Source organism: Hypoxylon trugodes, assembly GCF_022578975.1.
Source record: "Hypoxylon trugodes strain CBS 135444 unplaced genomic scaffold F4822scaffold_3, whole genome shotgun sequence".
Classification (NCBI taxonomy): Eukaryota; Fungi; Ascomycota; class Sordariomycetes; order Xylariales; family Hypoxylaceae; genus Hypoxylon; species Hypoxylon trugodes.
This window is the reverse complement of record NW_026250018.1, coordinates 2,125,588-2,147,682: the sequence shown is the minus strand read 5'-3', so window position 1 is coordinate 2,147,682 and position 22,095 is coordinate 2,125,588. Positions and strand designations below refer to the sequence as shown.

The window sequence follows — 22,095 nt, the reverse complement described above, 5'->3', positions numbered from 1 at the left end:
ACTTGGATTCCTTGGCTAGTGCATCGATTATATGTTCCTAGGTAAACTTCCCGGTGTACATCTAACGCAACAACCGGTGAGAAAGCTGGGAAGCGCCTCACCATGCATGTTTCAATATACTCGCATGCTGTACTATCTGGGCACATATCGGACCTCCTATTGCTACACTTTTACCGCCAAACAGGAGGTACAGGACAAATTCGAGGCCGACGGAGGTACACTACCTACCTAGGTAGGTACTTATCCGACACCGGCAAGGCAGCCACTGGGGTCGAGTATACACTTGCTTTTTCCACCAAGCAGGAGTGATGATTCTGTGGCTGCGGATTAATATATTAAATTCTGTTCTCGTACGGGCTTGCATGTAGTTCGATCATCTACCCCCACCTAGGCGGATAGGAATGATTCCAAGTGTTTTATGTACGCCTCCCGTTTATCTATATGAGAAAAGTGAGCAGCGCCATCCAGTGTAATCCATTTTACCTTTGGAATATGATCGAAGAATGGCTGCATCGCCACGTCTTGGGCTTCGTCTTCGGTCCCATTAATCAGCAAAGTCGGAGCTTGGATTTTCTTCAGCGAGGGTATACAAGTCCAATCCCGAAGCGACCCAGTTATGCAAAGCTCACTTGGGCCATACCTGTATTTCATCAGTAAGTTTCCAGCATAAGAGAGCCGTATCCTTACATAGTACCATATGTTGTGGCGTCCTTGGCAAACCAATTGAGTGCCGCTTCAACTTCAGGGGCGGGCCACGGCCTAGCAATACTAAGATGTCTCTTGTAGAAGACCTCTACAGCAGCTTTGTATTCTGGGCTTTCGAAATCTTTCTTCTCCTCGCATTTATCGAGTACTTTTTGGACGTCGTCGGGAAGTTTTACTCTTAAGGCGTTGACTGCGATTCTCCACACGTCCATACTCGCTAAACTGTTCGAGAGTACTAGACGCCGAAGGTTCTTTGAGCTTTGTGGCGTAGACGCCCACTCCGCCGCCAACATACCGCCCCAAGAGTGTCCGTACACGTCAATTGGTCGACCAACAAGATGCAGATGTGAGAGTAAGTTGTCGAGTTCTGATTTGAAAAGTTCTACAGTCCAAAAGGTTTCATCTCCCGCTTTTTCTGGGTAATGGCTTGAGAGCCCATTTCCGATTTGATCGTAGAAAACCACAGGCCTGCTGGCCGCAAGGTCACTCAATGGTAATAAGTAATCGTGGCATGCTCCAGGACCGCCGTGCACTACTATCAATGGGATCGAGTCGGGTTTAAGATCGCCGACAATCTTGTACCACGTTTTGGAAGGCTCCGAGAGGCCCGGGGCAACGAATGGTACCGTACCCTCTGCCATTTTTAGTGGAAGCAAGCTGCGTTGGAAAGTAATCTCATCTAAGATTTCCGTAACGTATATGTAAGATACCTAGGTACCTAGGTAGTTACTCAAACTCAACGATTTAAAATATTTAAGTGTCAATCAGAAACAAGTGATGGAATTGTTGTAAATGGAAGGTCCGCCCTGCCCAAGTATATTTATATAGGTACTTTACAGTCAGCATAGATGGGGAGATCTTTACCTTTGTACTCCTTGTAACCCCGCCTATACCAACCGGAACTTACCCCTTACATCATTTTACCCCCTTACAAATGAGGCACGGATGCGCTCACGGATATACTCTACAATATAGAATCTATTTCCGAGCAAAACTTTCCTCATAAGGCCCTGGCTTGACCTTGTACTTGTTCCTTTCCAAAAGCCTGTCTCTTGACCACTCCTCAATTGCTTTCCAATTCACGCACACCGTATCTGATTTGGAACGAAGTTCCTTGCTTGGATGAGCATACTGGTCTCCAATCCAATACGCAGTATAAACCGCAATATCAGCTTTGCACATTAGACGACGTCTAATTGTGTCGACACAATGAGCTGTTCCAATTTAGCATTCATAAATCAATCGAGACATAGGCTACTTACTCATGTGTACAATGTTGTATTCGGCTTCTTCGGCTGTGATATTGGAATAGTAATAGTCGCGAAATATGTTTCTCCGCAGTGCATTCTAGGGGTAGTGTCAGTATATGATCGGCGGCTACAAGACAGTGAAGTTCATGGTATACAGACAGCACAGACACATAGCCACCATCAGGCAATCGAACTATGTCCTCGCTCAAATCTGCACGAGCTTGTCGGAGTTCCTCTTCGGTAACTCTGATATTGATTGCTTTTCTGATTTAGCAGAGCTAACACTTTGGTTCGAATAGAAAGTCTACACTCACGCTCTAAAAGAGAATCCCATGCCTCATCCACATCCTCGGGAAGTCCGGTGTATTTCGCATCTTCGCCAAAGTAAAGGGGTTGTCGCTCGTGGGATATTATATGGCTAGCGGGTGCTAGAGTTCTGTTAGAATATGCGCATATCGCTATAAGACGCTATCACGCACAATACGGCTCTGGAACTTTACTGCGAACCATGATCGCGATTATCGTACTCGATATAATCACATACATAACCAACACTATCACTAAGAGGGAGCGTAGTAGTTTCGAAAACCATGGCTTATCCCTCTTCGCCGACACCTCACGCTGAAGCAGCGAGTCCCCTGGTTCTGTAGCTTCGAAGGAGAGCTTTGGCTCAAAGTAGTCCATGATGAAGATCGATGCTTGGTTTAGACAAGTGCGATGGGCGTATAGGGGGTTTGACTAGAGCAACTAAAATGGCATATGGTCCTCTCCTACTCTCAGGCTATGGCGCCTATGAAGAGACCCCGCCAGCACTTGAGGTAATACCGTCACCGCAACTTCGCATTATTCTGGCTTCATGATTCTGCCTGCCGCGAAAAACCCACATCCATCTACAAACTGTACCCGGTTTTTGAGATGGAAGAGCCAATGACTACTTCGCCGAGAGGTTCAAGTTAGTCGTTGTCTCATCGTGTGTAGCACCAGAGAAACTCCGACCGATTCGCTCACGGCTACTGTTGGCTGTTTTTCAAGCGTGTCAGAATATAGCCCTACCTGAGCCTGCATACCGTGTTACATAAACTGATCTATGTCGTATCATCAAGAAGGCTAGGCGGTGAGCCAATACGTTCGTGAATGTGAGACGCATGAGTGTCGATCGGGGATTATTTCATTATGATGCAGTAGGTAGACTATGAAACAACGATAGGTTACTTTGTAATAGATGATATAAATCTACAACGCCCTCTCTGTTGAAAGAGGAATATCTTCTCATCACCAATACACTCATAGCCACGGCTCATCCATGGAACACTCTAAATATGCAGCTTCTTAGCATACTTATAATATCATTCGCCTTTGGCGCCATGTCACTGCCATTAGGTTTGTTCCCCGAACCCCACGATCTCGCGTCATGAGTCTAACCTTTTCCTTTTCATAGAAAATAGAGGCAGTGTCTCCGAAGGCGCGAACCCTACTACACCACTATGGAAGAGAGAGCTCGACCTCGAGCCTCATAGTAAACCTATCAGCCTAAACTCACCCCTTGCTGATGGCGGAGTGGTTTCCGAATAGAGAGCGAGAGCCCCTACCCCACGCCAACACTGCCGTCCCCAGATCGACCGGAGAAGGAGTGAAGGACACCGCAAAACTCAGCTGTTCGCGTGAAGGGAATACGGTCGTTACTTAGGGGTAGAGTCTTCTAATACAATAACATCAATTCGTGAGAATTTGTCATTGTGATTCGAACCTCTCTTCCCCTTACGCTTGGTGGGGGCCAAAGCCTTTACTAGCCATGGTCCTTGCGTGAAATATAAGTCGCGAACGCACTATAACTAAGGTTGAAATATAAAGTACCAAATCATAAGGCTATGTAGTTCCCAAATTTTGAAACTCAGTCGATTGAGCTCCGCTCCGTTGGCTCCCAAGTTTGATGTATTTCGATGTCCACCTCGAAGAACTATCGCCCAAACCAACGCCAGTAGTATTAGTTCGTCGATTTATATCGTCGACGCGAAGGAAACCCGATTCTAAACTTGTCAAGAGAGGCTTCAAGAATGGAATACACGCAGTCATAATGCTTGCAGCCTAGACGATTTCGTTGCAGACTACAACTTGCCACACGCCGTTAAGGAAGTTCCCATCAAATACGAGACGTTGGACGTAGACGATTTGAATGATGGTTGCCACTATGACTTTAATAGAATCGGATCTTAGCATGAAGGCTCAAGGCGGCACATCTTGATCGAACTTACATCCCACGGAACAAGAATCCTCCCAAAAACTTCATTCGGTTCTCCCATGTTGTTTGAACTTGTAGAATGATTACCGACGGGATAATCATCAATGCTGCATCGGTCAATATGTTCATGATGGCGCTGTATATCATCGCCGCCCGCTAACCTAGGAGTCAGGAAATCATTGCTCGAAGATGCAAGGGGGCAAGAACTCACAATGTCAATACATTTTTCATTCAAAATATCCCACCTCCGAGGAGAGGGGCACTGAAAAGCAATGGTGAAGACCGCACTGATCCCCCATATCCCTACAACTATGCTTGTAGCGCAAATAATGACTCGATGAACCCTAATCGGCGTAATTAAGAGAAGCACGATCAACAGAGAGACTTTTGTAGCTACAAGGGCAAAGATGCCGAGCATGTCGCTGCTATATAGTGCCTACATCCTCAGTCCAACATCAACATATAGAGAGATAAAATTTCACCTTAAATGCTCCCCGAATCACCGCCTCAGAAAGCCCTGCCGGCGAATTTCCAATAACTTGTGCAGCAGGACACAGCAGAGTTGAAGTCTGTCCAATTGCTAGAGCCTACTCAAACGAGGTCAGTAGAGTTAATTATAAAGAGATTTAATAGGAGTGTACAAGCGCGACGAATAGTAATATGTCGGTGACTTCAAATGGTTTTGACATCGCGTGCTTAGTTATGAATTGCGCTGCCACCGAAATGATACAGAACGACAAAAAGAGCCATGCGAGAATTTGAATTAGCGGTGCGACTCTCTCGTCGCTGATAGTTTCCCCTTCGTCCATCACGACCAAACATCGACTTCGAGATCGTGAAGAAATATTTTATTTAGTTATGATCAGATGAAATAAATTTGAGGAACTACACCATTGTACTCCATCTTCAACCCTGCCGCTATCAATAAGTTTGCTCTTCATGGCCTCTGGTACAACACACCCTTCAGCCGATAACGCCGTGTGAAGCAAGCCCACGAAGAGATTTCGTGCCCATATTGTCTGATTCATATGTAGGTCTCATTTGTAATTTTCATTTTCATAGTATATTTGGTACGCGTGCGCTCGACCCCGCCCGATGTAGAAGGAGGATAATTTGCGAACGCCATCAAATAAATCTAGTGAAAGCCACGTCGTATGTTAACCCATCCCCTCAAGCGCCAAAAGCAATAAAATTTCACTCTTTTAGTACTGTTCATCGAATGTACGAGATTCTCGGCCTTAAATGGGGCGTGGTGATTGGTACAGTACAAAAAGAGTGGGAACTCATTGCTTATGGCGCCCACAAAGATAGATAAAGATTGCCGAAGCAAGGGGCGCGAGCATAATCATTTCCGCTGCACATCCCTTTCGGAGGTGGCGCACCTAGGGTGGGTAATACAATAATTTCCAAGCTTCTCACGAATCCTGCGAGAAGTTGTCTTTGGCATCTCTCACTGCTCAATATCGTGAGAAGAAGTTGAGATGCGACCGCCAGCTATGGATGTTGAACTGCGGGTTCGAGCAAAGGGTTCGTTCCCTAGCGATGGGGTCACCAACATGGACTATACTACAGACGAAAGGGATCTATTGAGGCTAGGCAAGAGACCTGTTTTGAAAGCAAGTATCCCTATTCTGTAAATCTGATAACTTTCTGACGTCTCACAGCGCAATTTTGGTTTCATGTCAATCCTTGGGTTTTCATGCACAGTTTTGATAACATGGGAAGGAATATTGATGTTTGTGTTTGAACCCGCCTCGATTTACGGTGGGTAGTGAAAGCTAACATACGATAGTGTTTCGACGCAGAGTCTATTAAAGTGCGTGGAATGCGCTGCGTGTCTCTAAGGTACTTCGCTAATATTAGCAATCAGTGGCGGGCCCGCGGGTGTTATATGGGGTTATCTCATAGTATGGGTTGGCACACTGTCTACCTTCACTGTCTTGTCGGAATTGGCCTCAATGTAAGGTTCCTTCACTTCATCATTAATCAGTACTAACCGCTACGTGACAGGGCACCCACTGCTGGTGGGCAATACCAGTGAGATACTCAAAGGAAAAATCTGGGCATGATGGGATGTGGCTAACAATGGGCTTAGCTGGGTGGCCATGCTAGCCCCTGACTCTTCTAGGCGCTTCTTAAGCTATATCACAGGTATGAACTCGAGTAACTATTGATATCGCAGGACCTAACTACTCCATAGGATGGATGACGTTTGCTGGTTGGCAAGCCGTCACAGCATCAGCGGCGTATCTGATAGGAACGCTTTTGCAGGGCGTCATAGTTATGGTAAAGTCCGACTATACACCTGAGCCATGGCAAGCTATGCTCTTCCTCTGGGCCGTGTTAGCATTCTCAGTCTTTATCAACACCGTCGCTAGTAAGACTCTTGCTCATTTCGAAGGGGTAAGTTTAATTTTGCACATCTTTGGCTTCTTTGGAGTCCTTATCCTTATGGTTTATCTCGCACCTCATGGGGATGGGTCCGTCTTCACAACATTCGTCAACACCGGTGGATGGTCCACTCCAGGCTTGTCATTTATGGTTGGCCTACCAGCTTCCGTGTTCTCTTTAATTGGTAAGTTACCATCCTAGAAGAATACATATTTTAAGTTCAGTATTCAATTAACATATATATATGGTGCCGATTCGGCTGTACATGTAAAGCACACCCATTTTCATTCGCTCTGCTTCCCTCCCAATCTTGATCATTATGATAACAAATTTAGATGGCTGAAGAGATTAAGGATGCCTCGATTGTGGTTCCCCGCGCAATCGTGATCAGCATCGTACTAAATGGCATTCTGGGATTTGCGATGCTACTTGCATACCTCTTCTGTTTAGGAAACCTCGATGCGGTTCTGGATTCCCAGGCTTATCTAGGATACCCATTCTTATTCGTATTCCTGTCCGGGACCAAGTCGAAGGCCGGAGCAGCCGTAATGGGTCTAGTTATTGTGGCACTCGGAATTTGCAGTACAGTCGGCGTTTTAGCATCATCGTCTAGAATGCTGCGGTCGTTCTCGCGAGATCGTGGTATACCTTTTTGGAGGCATTTCATGAAGGTAATTAATGCTCCTGGATACGTTGGACTTGCTTAGCTAATATCTATGTCCGACTAGCTGGCTTCGCGGACATCAATACCCATCTACACCATCGCTTTCACAGCCACCGTGTCCCTACTCCTTTCTCTCATCATTCTCGGTTCTAGCGTTGCATTCAATAACATCGTAAACCTTAGCGTGGTCGGCCTTTACTCTTCCTATCTGATAAGCTGCAGCCTACTACTCTGGCGCCGTCTACAACCTCAAAGTATTTCGCCCTACGACCCCGATATTGTGAGGGTTGGCCCGAACAATCTACATTGGGGCCCCTGGCGTATCCCAGGGGTACTAGGCATACTTAACAATGCATTTGCCTGCATCTACCTCTTCGTCTTATGGTTCTGGGCATTTTGGCCTCCAGCCACGCCGGTGGATGCCCAAGAAATGAACTTTAGCGTACTAACGTTTGGGTTTGTGGCTCTCTTCGCGGTTATCTGGCACTTCGTACAGGGGAAGAAAGAATATAAAGGTCCGATAGTAGAGATAGACTGTTGATTGTGCTTAGTGACTAGCATTGGCTAGAAGCAAGACGTGATAACGGGACCCTAATTCCGTTGTTAATGTTACACCCTCCAACCTCCAACCTTCGACTCTCAAAGCCCTTTCATAGTCATCCATCCAAGGTCATATCTCTCAACCCCATAGCACAATCGCATTCTTGGGTCCCACAGGTTTCGCAGATAGCAACGATGGAACCAGAAATTCGATCCTATGTAGATATATATGTTAATAACAAGAAAATGGGCATTCAAGATAGACACACCAATGAATCAGCAATCCGACCCAGGAGAGTGATGAGAGCTTGATAGAACTCGCGTTCCTCGCGTCTGGTCGTTGAGCTATTGATATGCCTAGTGGAATTGGCGCTATGGGATGAGGAAGGAGGAGTGAATAATGTAAACTCGGGATTTGGATTGTAGGCGCGAGGCATGATGGAGGACTGGGAAATAGTCTGTGATGATGTGAGGAAATAAAGGAGAGGAGAGAGTAGGAAGGACGAGGTGCTCCATATATAGTAGGGAGTGTATACTTAACTTTGAGAGGCGTGTAAAAAGGTATGTCAAAATGTGAAGATGATGCGAATCTGTATAATAGGGTAATGATGTTTGTGTTGTACACCAGTAATAGAATCACAAAACCTGCACCAATGTTCACGCTTCAATGTGTAAGGGTGTATATGCACACCTTTGTGATAAGTGATGGTCTATTTGCGTTATATCAGCCATAATATTGTCATTATAATGATTTGCTAATGTGAAGCTGGCAACTTTTGAGGCAACAAAGTGTTGAATGCGAGAGGTACATATGTAACCTATTGATTTTTATGCGACCAGATTTTTACTGATTATTAGATGTATGCGTCCCAGAGAACTTACTCACGCTAGGATTTGATGGAGCTAGATGGCCTAATAGAAATCACGGTATGACAATGGTCATATTGATCAACCTAGCCATGGAACTGAATTTGGCTCTTGAAAATGAAGGTTTCCGAAAAGAAGCTGGAAGAAATGGAGTGCACCTAGTAACTGAGTATTATGGGCATCTAAGGACTAAGGACTAAGGGTTGAATGCTATTGGCCAACCACTCTGCCGGATTCCGCTAATGCCCCTAGCACGAGAGCTAGTGTGGGCTACTTATGGGGGATATTCTTGGCCCCTCTAGGGCTACTATCGATAAGCCCAGCTGATTCAGACGCTAAAATGCCTGTAAGCTTAGACCCCGTTCTACTGTAATGTCATTCATCATCCGTCATCCTTACACTTAACATTTTCATCACCAAGTATCTTCTTTCCACAAGTCGACAGGGAACGCGCAACCATGGACCACAACACAAGCAACTCCTCAGCTCTTATTCGCAAGAGGGGCGATACAGAGTTGATGCCGCCGCCGCCACCGACGAAGCGAATCAAAAGACCAAAGAAAGTCCTCGACGAAGAGGGCTATACAGACGCGCTATCCCAAATCATCGCTCGCGATTTCTTCCCCGGGCTTCTCGAGAGCGAAACACAACAAGAATACCTAGACGCGGTCGATTCGAAAGACGAAGCATGGATATCGAGCGCGAGCCGACGTCTCCACCAGGTTATGACACCGGGACATCGAAGATCGAGGAAGGGGACGTCGTTAGCGCCGGGCGCGCAGACACCTAGAGGTTTCATTGGAGACACTCCAGTGTCTGTATCGGGCGAATCTACGATAACTACTTTAAAAGAAAAGGACGAGGTCGATATTAATATGAGCTTGGGCGCATTCCAATCCAAATACACAAGCGAAGACAACGAAAGCTTTTACAAGCTTCTGGATAAGCAGAACTCCAAAAAGGCCGAGAAATACGCTTGGCTATGGACCGGGAATAAGCTACCTTCCAAGATGCAATTAAAACAGAAGGAAATTGAAGCGAAATTATCGGAGACGCGCGGCTTGACTGACGATGGGTTCAAAAAGGACCGTTTAGCCATCAAAGATAAAGACGAGAGACCTGCTCAACCCGACACGTGGAAATCATTACCAAATAATTCCTTAATGTTCGTACCTGAAAGCGTAGAGGATTCGATGGAGACTAGGATACAAAAGTCGGAAGCAGAATCTCGAGCTGCCCCCAAGGGCGTCAACTATAACAACACTAGGCTGCCAGCGCCGAAGGTTAGCGATGAAGAATCCGTACCACCGTCGCCATCGTTATCTGCTGTGCGAGATGCTATCGCTGGGAAACGAAGAGAAAGTGATCTTAATTCGACCACTGCAGGAAACGAAACACCGAGGGTCAATGGATATGCATTTGTGGATGATGAAGAGCCGGAGTGGCAACAACCAGCGCCGAAAATCGATCTCGGCCCCGGGGATGCGACACCGAATCCATTTATCATTAAGGAACAGAGCAAGAGAGAAGCTCTCCACCATCGGATGGTTGATCGAATCTCACAATCCAAGAGAACGGCTTCTAAGGAGGGCTTGCTTGGGAAAGTTGAGAGGACGCCTGTTCCGAAATTTCCAAGTAGTCCTCGGGTGACGGGTGGGTTGACACCGGCAGCGCAACGATTATGGAGCCAAATCGGAGGGAGTGGTGGAAGCACTCCAAGAACACCATTCGGACAAAGCACGCCGATGAAAGGACGGTCCAAGTTAAAGCAGTCTTTGAAATAGCATGGAGTTGGTTATGAAATTATGATAGAACTATGATATCCCCAACAATAAAATTGTTTTTAGACATAATACAAATATTATGAAGTACTTCATTCACATCTTTCCGAGCTGTGATTAATATTTCATCCGAGTTCTGATAGTGTTGCACTGTACTGTACTTGATTAATTTATAGTGACTATAGGTGCTTTAAAGGAGCTGGAGGGCCTGGAATTGACATAGTGGGGCAGTGATCAAGTGCGGTAGGTACCTAGGTACGTACCAAACAAGGTGCTAAATTTGAGCTTCGATAGCTTCTAATCGCGACTTAAATATTTCAACTTATCAGCCTTACACTAAACCAAGCATAAATCATCACAGTTAGGTACCCAACACAGACACTAAAATTCCCCGCCGATATTACAATTTCCCACACAGAGGTCGCTTAAATCACGTCATGTCGAAGAGACAGGCTTCTGAAGCCTTGGAGGAGCTTCTGGATGCTGGCACACCCGTATCGAAGAGATCGCGACTTGACGATGGTACCGAATTCAACGGCAACGGCACTGCCCTCTCCGACGACCGACTCGACGATGCGCCTCCTAGCGACAATGAAGACGATGATTTCGAGGACGAGCCTACAAAGGCACCGATACGACAATCCGCTCCTACGGAAGGATACGACGACCTTTACCTAGATACGATCGATCGCAACGTGCTCGACTTCGACTTCGAGAAGCTATGTTCGATCAGCCTGTCCAACATAAACGTCTACGCCTGCCTAGTCTGTGGAAAGTATTTTCAAGGCCGAGGTCTTAAGTCGCATGCCTATTTTCACGCTCTCGAGGTTGGACACCACGTGTTCATCAACATGGAGACGCAGAAAGTCTACGTATTACCGGAGGGCTACGAAGTAAAAAGCAAATCATTGGATGACATAAAATATGTCTCCGACCCCAGATATACGAGGCAGGAGGTGATGGAACTAGACCGCAAAGCGCGAACCGCGTGGACGTTGGATGGGAAGGAATATACGCCTGGCTTTGTGGGAATGAACAATATCAAGGAGAACGATTACTTGAACGTTGTGGTCCAAGCGATGTCTCATGTCACGCCGCTTCGAAACTACTTCCTTTTAGAAGACCTATCATCACGCGCCGAGCTTGTTAAGCGATGCGGCATTCTATTCCGCAAGATTTGGAACCCTCGAGCATTCAAGAATCACGTATCACCACACGAGCTACTACAAGAGATCTCGTTGAAATCGAACAAAAGATTTACCTTGACGGTACAATCTGACCCCGTCGAGTTTCTATCGTGGTTTCTGAATAACTTGCATCTGGGGCTAGGTGGAAGCAAAACAAAACCAGGGAGCAGCATTATACAACGAATATTCCAGGGGAAGCTCAAAGTCGAGTCGCAAGCCATCACCGCAAAGGCGGATACAAACGACCGCTTACGGTTCGAGGAGGCGGCGGAGGTTAAGACCGATATCAATCGTTTCCTACTCCTAACGCTAGACCTGCCACCAGCACCCCTGTTCCAGGACGAACTGGAGCGCAACATCATTCCTCAAGTACCACTCACGAATATTTTATCTAAATATGACGGTGTGAAGAGTCAGGAACACCTTGCGCAGAGAAAGCGATACCGATTAATGCACCCCTTACCTCCATATCTCATGTTCCACATCAAGCGATTCTCTACGAATAAATTCGTATCCGAGCGCAACCCTACTATCGTTACCTTCGACGCGCGCGTTGGTCTTGACGTATCACCATATGTTGAACCCAGCCCTGCAGATCATCCTCCTGGGGAGCCGATCTGGTATGATCTAGTAGCGAACGTTACCCATGAAGCTGTCAGAGCGAAAGAAGATGTCGCAGATTCGGGAGAAGAACGAAAAACTTGGAAGGTCCAGTTGAAGGATAAGGGAAGAGATGAATGGGTAGTATGTCAGGACCTGTTCGTGGAGGAGACCCAGAAGGAATTGTTGTACCTAGGGGAGTCGTATCTGCAGGTTTGGGAACGGCGGCGGGATCCTAAGGGTAAACGAAAAACGTAAGAAAAGGATACCTAGGTAATTGGGAATTGGATTGAAATAATACTACCCCTTTCAGTGAAGTTTTTGAATCCATCCGGATTTCCAGTTACTGTAGAACTGAAACGATACTACAGGACGATCATATCACCAACTCCTAGAGGGTGGGGTTCAGGATAGCTCACCTATATTGCGTAGTCCATCCCACCATAAGTAATACTTATTGTTGAGCTGGCTTATTAACAAGCTGGGCCTTCCAAGTTAAACAAAAGAAAAACTAGGTTTTCAAGACACCCAAATTTCTTTTTTCTACGTGATAATACCTACATGTATGATGACAACTAGATTCTTCTCCGGCATTAGACCCACTTTTGAGTTCCGCATGGCGTTCTGTTTCACAAGGGGGGTGGTTCAGGCTCGCTCGGATGCCCATCATGCATTTCGCAACGAGACGGTGAGACATATCTTCCCTCAGTGACAACATATAATTCTCTGAGGTACTAAAACACACTGCTTAAATTATCTATCCGATGAATTCAGGTGTAGATTTGTATACACGAGGCCTCGAAATAGTCAATATGAATATTGGTAAGTTTTTATATAACCCTAGAAACTATGAATGATAAGTACTTATGTACATGCAGACTGGCTGTTGGATGGCGGGTATCTCCCGCACGCCGTGATCCGAATGGGGATTCGACGACAACTCGCGCAACGTCTTGAGGAAATCGGATCTACGACGAGAACTGCGGATTATGAGCGCAAAATGAAATATCTTGAGCTTTTGCGCACGAGGCCTATTGCTATTGAGACGGCTACTGCTAATAAGCAGCACTATGAAGTTGGTACGGGTGTGCTGCTTGGTATGTTGGGCCCGCGGATGAAGTATTCGTGTAGTTTGTATCCAAAGGGTAGTGAGACGCTTGCGCAGGCTGAGGTCGCTATGCTGGCGCTATATGTCGAGAGGGCGGAGCTTCGCGATGGAATGAGTATTCTGGATTTGGGGTGAGCCTACCTATCCCTATTTGACGAGTTATGATATTGATTCTCGGTATAGATGCGGCTGGGGTTCCGGCGCTTTGTACTTCGCGGAGGTGTACCCGAAGTCCAAGGTTACAGCGTTCTCAAACTCGAGGACACAGAAGGAATATATCGATTCTAAAGCAAAAGAAAAGGGATTGACGAACTTGACTGTCATCACGGGTAATGTGGTGGACTACGAGTTTAAGAAGCAAAGCTTCGATCGGGTGGTCTCGATAGAGGTAATTGGTCCCAAGTGGAAGTTTTGAATTCATGATGAAAAGTTGCTGACTTGAATAAATTCTAGCTTTTTGAGCACATGAAGAATTATGAACAACTTATGGCGAAAGTAGCCAGGGCCTTGAAACCTGGGGGCAAGTTATTTGTTCACATATTCGCTCATAAGACGACTCCTTATGATTATGAGGAAGGTTGGATGACTGAGCACTTTTTCACCGGAGGCACAAGTACGAATTCGAAGCCCAGTTTGACACCCCCGTTGCCGCTTGAAGAATAGGCTTACTGATGTCGGGTTTCTGGATAGTGCCGTCTGCGGATTTGTTGCTGTATTTTCAGAAGGACCTTCATATTACGAAGCAATGGTGGGTCAATGGAAACCACTATTCAAAAACATGTGAGGTGAGTTGTACTTTCAATCTTGGATTTATGTAAAGTGACTACTGTTCTTCCAATGCTGACATGACCCAAGCATTGGCTTTCGAATATGATAGCGAATAAGAATAAGATATGGCCACACTTGATTGAAACGTACGGGGAGCAGAACGCGAACATGTGGTACAATAGGTGGCAGATATTCTATATGGCTTGCTCGGAATTGTTCGCCTATGAAGGCGGGGACACCTGGGGAGTTTCCCACTATCTGTTCGAGAAGTTGAAATAGTCGTAATAGTAAGACCTTAGGTAGTATGTGGTAGACTGGTTGTCCAGTTCTTTTCTTCTATTGATCTGAGCCTTCTTCCCGGTGGTGGGTAATCGTCGTGGTATATATGTAATGCTAAGCTCCTCCCGAAGCCATGATATCTGCAGCTATTGCACTCCTTATGTTCAATCCTCCATCGTCCTCGATGGGTTGAGGATTTAGTGGTCCCACGGGTGCTTCCAACCTAGTAAGACGGGGCCTATGTTTCGGATGAGTAAGAGTTTCTTCTTCGTTCGAATATCGGGGTTAATTACCGTCTTTCCTTGCGCGCCACATTAACTATTCAAGATGTCAGCATGATTATATAGAATAGAATAGGTGAAAGAGGCCTTACGAAGAACCACATGCTTGCACCGAGAGCGGTAGCAGTGAATCTGTAGATACCGGGAACGTGCGGCTTAATTGGACCACCCGGACCAGCCATTGTTGCTCGAATCTAACGGCTGTTAGTGGTATTCTCGATACGGTACATCCGACGGGAATTGGTGCGTACGTAAGGTTTGATTGAGGAGAAATATCGGTATCGGGATGGGAGCAAGTTCGTCAATGGCAGGCAGAAGTCGTCTGGGTTGATGTCGTGATGATCAATTGGAAGCTCACTGAGCGATCGGGAAGTTTAGTGTAATAGGCCGAAGATCTGCCGATATGGCCTAGCCCATGCTAATCGTTATCGTGCACGAGCCACCGACTATCAAGATCTGAGGCTGAAATGTGGCGGGTGAAAGTCCATTGTTGTAGTGGGTCCCCTGTACGACGGTGCAAACAGTCGAATTCAACATTGAAAGCTTCCAAGGTTCCCTGAATTCAATCACGTACCCGGCCAAGGTACACTAATCTTTCTACACTGTCTTTTTTATTTATTTAAACAGATACCAATTCTCAGAATGCGACCATATTTTCCATAATTCATCTTCTTTCTTCGCAAGCTAGCGCGTTGCTGGTTTGCGATGTTAAAGATTGTTTACTATCTAGGTCTTTCTTCACCTACGTAGTCAACTCTTTCAACGGTCTCTTTCGCATCATCTACGATTATTTTCAACTCGTATTACTATCACCGCATCTCGCGAAAACAACAACCGAATTTACAACCTCAATTTCCACGATGGCGCTCAGCGTCGGAAATGGCGCCCCTTCACCGCGATCTTTCGCGATCCAGCATCAGCGACCGAGAGACAGTTATGGAGGATGCTCTAGAATCAGCGAATACGAGCTCCTAGGAAAACTTGGAGAGGGTACCTTTGGGTGAGCTTTTGCCGACCTCTCGATATTATACGAAAAAATACTTACTATCTCCCTAGTGAGGTCCACAAGGCGAAATCGCGAAAAACAGGCACTCTGGTTGCGCTCAAGAAGATTATTATGCACAACGAGAAAGATGGTTTCCCCATTACAGCACTCCGAGAAATCAAGCTTCTCAAGCTCTTGTCGCATAAGAACGTTCTACGTCTAGAGGATATGGCCGTCGAGCACCACAGCAAATCGAGTGAGCAGCACTTGACCTTGTGCGAGAATACCCATGAAACTAACCATACCAAGCGGACAAACGAAAGCGACCCATTATGTACATGGTGATGTTATATATGGACCACGATTTATCTGGTCTACTCGACAATCCTTCCGTCCATTTTACCATACCTCAGATTAAATGCTACCTTCTCCAACTCCTCGAAGGCCTCCGTTACCTACATGATAGCAAGATTCTGCATCGCGATATGAAAGCGGCGAACTTACTCATCAATAACCGAGGCATTCTTCAAATCGCAGATTTTGGTCTTGCGCGACATTACGATGGGCCCGTCCCCGAACGTGGAAAAGGTGGTGGCGAAGGTCGAAGAGAGTACACTAGTCTTGTAGTCACTCGATGGTACCGACCTCCTGAGCTCTTGCTTCATCTTAAGAGATACACAACTGCTATTGACATGTGGGGTGTTGGGTAAGATTTATGACACTCATTTATAAATGATCGGCTTGCTAATATTCATTCTCAGTTGTGTCTTTGGGGAGATGCTGGTTGGTAAGCCCATATTAGCGGGGGAGAGCGATGTACACCAGCTAGAGATTATCTTCGACTTAGTTGGCACCCCCACAGAACAAACGATGCCAGGGTGGAAAAAGCTGCCTGGTGGCGAAGCCCTCAACCCCCGACCACGGCCCGGAACATTATCGCAACGATTCCGCGAACACGGCTCAAGCGCTATCTCTCTACTAAAGGAACTTCTAACACTTGACTGGCGATCTCGTATTAATGCGATCGACGCTTTGGAGCATCCTTACTTCAAGACCGCTCCCTTTCCGGCAAGGCCAGAAGACCTCCCTACCTTCGAGGATAGCCACGAGCTGGATCGTAGAAAGTTCCACGACCGAAAGGCTGCTCTTCCACCCGCTCCTAAGGGCGGTACAGTTGGTGTAGGCGCATTTGAAGGTCCTAATGCAGGGTTTGGTAGTGGTGATGGCTACGGCAACAGGATGAACGGCAGGTACCCGCCCAAGCATCATGGTGCTAATTACCGAGGTGGTGAGGAAGGAGGACGTAGACCAGCCTGGGCCCGAGACCAACCTCATATGGATCATCGACTACCACCCCGTCCCCCTCCGCCTGAGTATCCTGGTAATGGATGGGATAATCCTGCGGAACACCACGACTCATACCGAGACCGAGCTCCCAGAAACCGCGGGGGAAATCGACCAGATGTTGATACATATATCCCCAGTTACCGTGCTGGTGGTCGAGACGAGCGCCCACCTAGGGAAGACCGACCGGCAAGAGATGACCGTCGAAGATGGGACGATCGGGATGATAGAAGACATGGTTGGGATCGACGCGACAGAGATTATGACGACCGCAGCCGAGCGAGCCAGACGCGAAGTCGAAGCCGCTCCCCAGTTCAGGATAGGGATCGAGATGTGTATCGTCGATAGAATCGCGATAACGATCGGGATTACCATCAGAGAAGGTCGAATTATCGCCCTCAGCAAGCTCCACCTCTGGGGCGAGAACGCCCTTCAAGAGATAAAAAACATTGAGTGAGCCTGAGGCATGTATTTTACCTACTTTTTATGCAAGTAGGGATGGTTTTTAGGGGCAGCAACGGCACGCGGCAAGGTAGCAAGCCGACGGCAGGAAGGGTTTGCCGCACATGATGCTGGCGTTTTTGGTGCCCTATTTTGAATGTGCTTTTAAGGGATTTAGGGCTCAGGCGCGTGCTTGAGAAGTATGCATTGCTGTATCTGGTGTGTAGCTAGCATGGACCTTTATTCGCGAATTGACTTGATTTTAATGATAATAATTTGCATGGTCTTGTATTGTGCGGATGAAGCGGCTCTTGAGAACTGTCTCGTGTGCTGTGAGGCCAAGGCTATGAGAAATGTAGTCATATAAAGCTTTAGACGTAAAGGTCTAGACCTCGATCCTTCCCCAGACCATTGGATGAGGCTGGGTGAACCTACATACAATCTTATATGGTAACGATGGTTACATCGCGTCTATTTTCCGCATACAAGGCAGCAACTAAATGTTATCTTAATGTTTTCCTCGGCTTTTAATAAATTTCGTAGAATCCGCTGTTGATAAAATAACGGCGTTGCCCATGTAAATAGTCCCACATAGATTCTCGGGATTCCTTCGCAGCATACTAGATACCTACCAAACACGATGCATAGAAATACGAATTTTATTGTGACGGCGTTGAGCTTGTTGTTTCCTTTACTTACCCATGGAATTCCCGACCCTATAATATGCGAAGATAGCCTCGACGGCACATCCTCGCATTTCAACTCTAACAACGTGCCCTGCCTCCTAGGCTGCGGCGCCCCGGAGCCCGTCGCTACCGGTTCGCTCCTCCCGGGCTCGGTAAATGTAACGGATATCCCGTACTGCCGCCTCAATTGCGTGCACCGTGATAGCGCGTCCCCGGCGCAATCCTCCGCGGCGCCGGATTGTAATTCAAGATGTGAGAATGGGAATGGGGCTACGCCGGAGAATTTGGGTTGGTGTATGTATTGGTGCGTTGATGGGTATAGTGACTTGGTGGGGAAGACGACTTGTATCCCGTCGCTTGTGTATGGGGATTTGGTTACGTCGACGATTGGCGGTGGGGATGTGGTTACTTTTAGACGTATGTATTTCCTTTTCGTTGCTTTTGAGGTTTGTGAGATTGTGTCTAATGCGCGAATAGCATTTTCAAATCCCTCGCAGTGGCAGAGTTGGTACCAGACGCAGACTGTGCTGCCGAAATCTAGTGGTAGCGCGTTTGTTGCGACGCCAACTCCTGGTCATACGGTGACGGGCCCGTCATCATCGTCGACTACGGAGTACTCAGCTCCGTTCAGAGCTAGCCCGGGTACGCAGGGAAGCCAGACTTCGGCTTTGACTACTGGGTCAGAATCTGTCCTGAGTACAGTGACAGGAGAGCAAGTTGTTGAGTCTTCCACGGTTGCATCAACCACCTCCGCAACTGGTGCGGTGAGCCGTTTGTCCTACGAAGGCTTCCTGGGTGCCGTCAGCATTTTAATAATGGCAGCGTTGTTATAGTAAAATAATATTCATAATGATGATTTATATCTTCCACGTCACGAGCATTACGCCTCGCAATTGACTATACCTTGTTATCAGCAGTCGAAATCGATGTACCACCTGTCCCTTTGGATCGTCATGATAGATAGGGGCTTATGAATAAGTGCGATATCAACAGTTTGTCAGTCTGACGCCACCACTGCATATGCTATCGGGTAAGCATGATATGGGGAAGTCTCGCATTGACCCTGAACCAACCTCGAAGCTACTGTCCTCCACGATCCGGGATTTCTGGGTCATTATTTGACGGATCACCGGAATACAGATAGGATTCCATCTGTCAGCCAATAATGGTTGTAATGAAGTTATATTAAGAAAGGTTCTAATTATAATACGGAGCACTGTCGATATTATATATATATATAAAGTTTAATTAATTATTTAATAATATTTATAAAAAAAGGATTTGTAATGTTTTTATTATTAAATTATATTTTTTATAAGATAATAAAAGGTTTATAATAATAAAAAAATAACTGGAATGTGATGAACCTATGCCTCAGAGAGGTATAGTCGTTGCTGAATTGATTAATCTGGGGTGTCTTAATTTGAAGGTAACAGTATTAATAGTAGGTCAAGTGATTAAGTATGTTCTGTTTGTTAGAGAGACTTGGAGTTCTTTTATTATATTTGAAAGAATAGTTTTAGATTGAGAATTAAAGAGTTATGGAAAGAGTGATTAGATATATAGGAAATATAGTTATTCCTTTTTTTTTCTTTTTATTCTGAGGTTATCATGATGTATTGTGATGTGTTGTAATGTATTGCAATGTGTTGCGATGTGTTATATCTCAACACATCAATCCGGAGTTTAGCCGTGATAGGTTGCCGATGCTCCGTTTTGTGGTTTCAACAAGGGTTCCTCGTGGGCTGGTTTGTGACACGGAAGTATTTTAATAATTATAAATTAATATATTATTTATAAATTAAAATGTTATATTTATAATGAAAATAAAACTACATTAATATTAATGTTAATTAATAATAATTATAATATAAAACATTGTCGATACTTTATATATATATATATATAAGGTTCAGTTAAGTCATCTGACACCATCATAATTACTCTATTTTATGGATGGCGCTTCGATAACGATTCGCTAGACTCGCATGCGACTCCAATGCTCGCCGATAATGTCCAAGCCATATTTTGGAGTATAGTGAAACAATGGCCTTGTAGCTAGTCGCTCATTAAACTACGAAAAATCGCTACTACTTTCCTCATGAATTGTCTGAGCGAGCAAGCCCCTTCGTCGCCGCCTAGGTCTCTCAGAGGAACTTAGTGACTTCCATTTCTTCTCGAACATACCGTATGCGTCTTCCTTTGGTTCCCGCTTTGTCTTCGTGCGTTTTGAACCATCCCTAGCGCCGGATAGTCGGCCGGAGCTATCTTCTGACCGGGTGCCTGACTCTGGTTCATCCAAATAATGTTCCTCGTCATCTAGAGGTGACAGCTCGGATCTTTGTTGATCTCGAGCCCGTTTCTGTGACGCGTCGACACCCAGCGAGACAAATATAAAGCTCGATGTCCCATGCAACAAAAAGCCCGCACAGATACCTATAATTGCTGCGTAGGCGAGCTGCATTTTGTGTCAATGTTAGTACGACAAAATCACTTTCGGACCTCGTATTAATCCAAATGAATATTCTTACATAGATGTAGAGGTACTATCTTACAATTAGTAACCAACTTTGTCTACGTGGACAATCTACAGGGGTTGTTCGCAGAAAGAGACTCTAAGAAGAAAATACCTTGAGCTTAATGGCCAAATTCACCGCGGCCAATGCCGCAGTTGAGATAGACCGGAGTATATACCAGAAAGGTGATAAGAGAAATACGACCAGCAAAAATAGGTAGTAAATGGGATAGTGTAGAGGTATCGTGATGATGTAGCACAACCTCAATATGAAATTGAGCGTGGGATACAGATATGACGTGCCAAACACCTGCAATCTCGTCAACCAATCCATGGCCTTGGATTGGCCTCGTGGTCCTCGTGATGATGGCCCAATGAGGCGGAAAGCGGATAGTGTTCGTTCCCTGTGTGTTTAGTTCGGAACCAGGCGACTTTCAAAATTTGGACCGGTGAAGAATGATGGTTGAACTTGTAGAATCCTTATTTGGAGGATTGGCATTTTAGGTTATCTCTCGATTGACCGAATCATATTACCGATGGCCGGGGGTATGACGAAGGTGACGCTCCACTCTTGGCACCAAACTTCAGATGATCATAGTTCAGGTACCACAGAAACGCGTATGTACATCACTCTATTCTTTCTATGGTACAATGTATGAGGGCTGCTACTGCCGGTTACCTAGATAGGTTACCAGTACTTTCCTAAATGCGGCTGCCCGACATTTCTGGGGAAGGAGTACGGAGAAAGGGTGAATTTGTTAGTCCGATCCGGCGGGGCACTGCCTAAGATGGAACACCAGACCTACCAGCCCTAGAGCCTACCTAAGCTCGAAAGCTCAGGTGCTTGGCTAAGTTTACTGCTGGGAATGTATTGGAACAAACTGGATCAAAGACTCAAGGCTGTTATGTAACTGAAAACAAACGTGCGGTAAAGCGGCTCGATCGGCTGAGGAATAAGTACTTTTTGCTTTTGGATACTTTATTTGCAAGGTCAATCTATACGTTATGATAGGTACAAATCTGCTTCAAATAGATGATGGACTCACCGCCGACTCTGAAGGAATACACCAATGTATCAACCTGATTCGATACATATGGACAGGGGTTAAAAGTGTTGTTAGCGTCTAGATTTTAGGAGTGATTAATTCATATGAAACGTTCGTTTTCCCAATATTAGTTTCTAAAATTATTATGTAAACTCTATAAAATAGTAAAGTCTAAATGAGATCATAAATAAGTTCATGTACCTTAGTCTGATAATGGTACTTGGACCCTTGCGGTGATATTTGGGTCCGGTGGTCAATGCGCTGACCATTGACCATTGACTGGGGAAGAGCAAGGCGGGCAGGGTGCAGGGGTAGGAATTGATTGGACTTAGCGTTATCATGGAACGACCAGCAGACTTAACCTGAACCTCGTCCTTCCTCGTTTAGATCTTCCCCCAACTGCCCAATAGCCCTTCAT

General features: G+C 45.9%; 11 protein-coding genes across 11 annotated transcripts; 6 read left to right on the top strand and 5 right to left on the bottom strand.

Moving 5' to 3' along the window:
* Window positions 1-266: 266 nt before the first annotated feature.
* F4822DRAFT_175047 (proline-specific peptidase) lies at window positions 267-1,654 on the bottom strand. The gene is made up of 2 exons (XM_051453330.1): window positions 688-1,654; window positions 267-640 (listed from the first exon to the last, which is right to left on the bottom strand). Exons 1-2 carry the CDS (start codon window positions 1,344-1,346, stop codon window positions 388-390), a joined length of 912 nt encoding a protein of 303 aa, XP_051316906.1. The 5' UTR covers window positions 1,347-1,654; the 3' UTR covers window positions 267-387.
* On the bottom strand, window positions 1,515-2,872 carry F4822DRAFT_175052 (uncharacterized protein). Its single transcript, XM_051453331.1, has 5 exons — window positions 2,435-2,872; window positions 2,270-2,383; window positions 2,111-2,214; window positions 1,968-2,052; window positions 1,515-1,919 (listed from the first exon to the last, which is right to left on the bottom strand). The coding sequence occupies exons 1-5, from the start codon at window positions 2,637-2,639 to the stop codon at window positions 1,684-1,686; spliced, it is 744 nt and encodes a 247-aa protein (XP_051316905.1). The 5' UTR covers window positions 2,640-2,872; the 3' UTR covers window positions 1,515-1,683.
* A 1,335-nt stretch (window positions 2,873-4,207) lies between these two features.
* Window positions 4,208-5,553, bottom strand: F4822DRAFT_395663 (uncharacterized protein). The gene is made up of 3 exons (XM_051457448.1): window positions 4,677-5,553; window positions 4,406-4,630; window positions 4,208-4,350 (listed from the first exon to the last, which is right to left on the bottom strand). Exon 1 carries the CDS (start codon window positions 5,001-5,003, stop codon window positions 4,821-4,823), a length of 183 nt encoding a protein of 60 aa, XP_051316904.1. The 5' UTR covers window positions 5,004-5,553; the 3' UTR covers window positions 4,208-4,350; window positions 4,406-4,630; window positions 4,677-4,820.
* Window positions 5,554-5,690: 137 nt separating this feature from the next.
* On the top strand, window positions 5,691-7,790 carry F4822DRAFT_426983 (putative GABA permease; the record flags this gene model as incomplete). The annotated part of the gene is made up of 8 exons (XM_051460662.1): window positions 5,691-5,827; window positions 5,987-6,010; window positions 6,065-6,154; window positions 6,205-6,231; window positions 6,290-6,345; window positions 6,395-6,597; window positions 6,921-7,256; window positions 7,314-7,790. The coding sequence occupies 8 exons, from the start codon at window positions 5,691-5,693 to the stop codon at window positions 7,788-7,790; spliced, it is 1,350 nt and encodes a 449-aa protein (XP_051316903.1).
* Window positions 7,791-9,043: 1,253 nt separating this feature from the next.
* On the top strand, window positions 9,044-10,579 carry F4822DRAFT_174588 (nuclear protein DGCR14). The gene has a single exon (XM_051453329.1). It carries the CDS (start codon window positions 9,115-9,117, stop codon window positions 10,438-10,440), a length of 1,326 nt encoding a protein of 441 aa, XP_051316902.1. The 5' UTR covers window positions 9,044-9,114; the 3' UTR covers window positions 10,441-10,579.
* A 112-nt stretch (window positions 10,580-10,691) lies between these two features.
* F4822DRAFT_395635 (cysteine proteinase) lies at window positions 10,692-12,751 on the top strand. The gene has a single exon (XM_051457447.1). The coding sequence runs from the start codon at window positions 10,875-10,877 to the stop codon at window positions 12,480-12,482; it is 1,608 nt and encodes a 535-aa protein (XP_051316901.1). The 5' UTR covers window positions 10,692-10,874; the 3' UTR covers window positions 12,483-12,751.
* Window positions 12,752-15,004, top strand: F4822DRAFT_395632 (S-adenosyl-L-methionine-dependent methyltransferase; the record flags this gene model as incomplete). The annotated part of the gene is made up of 8 exons (XM_051457446.1): window positions 12,752-13,046; window positions 13,103-13,463; window positions 13,516-13,720; window positions 13,786-13,945; window positions 14,023-14,117; window positions 14,188-14,616; window positions 14,672-14,697; window positions 14,753-15,004. Coding segments are annotated over exons 1-6 (1,066 nt in total), but the record flags the coding sequence as incomplete, so codon positions are not given.
* F4822DRAFT_426979 (uncharacterized protein) lies at window positions 14,577-14,842 on the bottom strand (the record flags this gene model as incomplete). Its single annotated transcript, XM_051460661.1, has 3 exons — window positions 14,577-14,617; window positions 14,673-14,697; window positions 14,753-14,842. The coding sequence occupies 3 exons, from the start codon at window positions 14,840-14,842 to the stop codon at window positions 14,577-14,579; spliced, it is 156 nt and encodes a 51-aa protein (XP_051316900.1).
* Window positions 15,005-15,191: 187 nt separating the features above from the next.
* Window positions 15,192-17,924, top strand: F4822DRAFT_395625 (Pkinase-domain-containing protein). The gene is made up of 4 exons (XM_051457445.1): window positions 15,192-15,660; window positions 15,717-15,901; window positions 15,955-16,351; window positions 16,407-17,924. The coding sequence occupies exons 1-4, from the start codon at window positions 15,521-15,523 to the stop codon at window positions 17,335-17,337; spliced, it is 1,653 nt and encodes a 550-aa protein (XP_051316898.1). The 5' UTR covers window positions 15,192-15,520; the 3' UTR covers window positions 17,338-17,924.
* Window positions 17,925-17,983: 59 nt separating this feature from the next.
* F4822DRAFT_395623 (uncharacterized protein) lies at window positions 17,984-19,382 on the top strand. The gene is made up of 2 exons (XM_051457444.1): window positions 17,984-18,533; window positions 18,594-19,382. Exons 1-2 carry the CDS (start codon window positions 18,071-18,073, stop codon window positions 18,947-18,949), a joined length of 819 nt encoding a protein of 272 aa, XP_051316897.1. The 5' UTR covers window positions 17,984-18,070; the 3' UTR covers window positions 18,950-19,382.
* Window positions 19,383-19,937: 555 nt separating this feature from the next.
* Window positions 19,938-21,378, bottom strand: F4822DRAFT_395621 (uncharacterized protein). The gene is made up of 3 exons (XM_051457443.1): window positions 20,747-21,378; window positions 20,648-20,662; window positions 19,938-20,574 (listed from the first exon to the last, which is right to left on the bottom strand). Exons 1-3 carry the CDS (start codon window positions 20,963-20,965, stop codon window positions 20,191-20,193), a joined length of 618 nt encoding a protein of 205 aa, XP_051316896.1. The 5' UTR covers window positions 20,966-21,378; the 3' UTR covers window positions 19,938-20,190.
* Window positions 21,379-22,095: the final 717 nt, after the last annotated feature.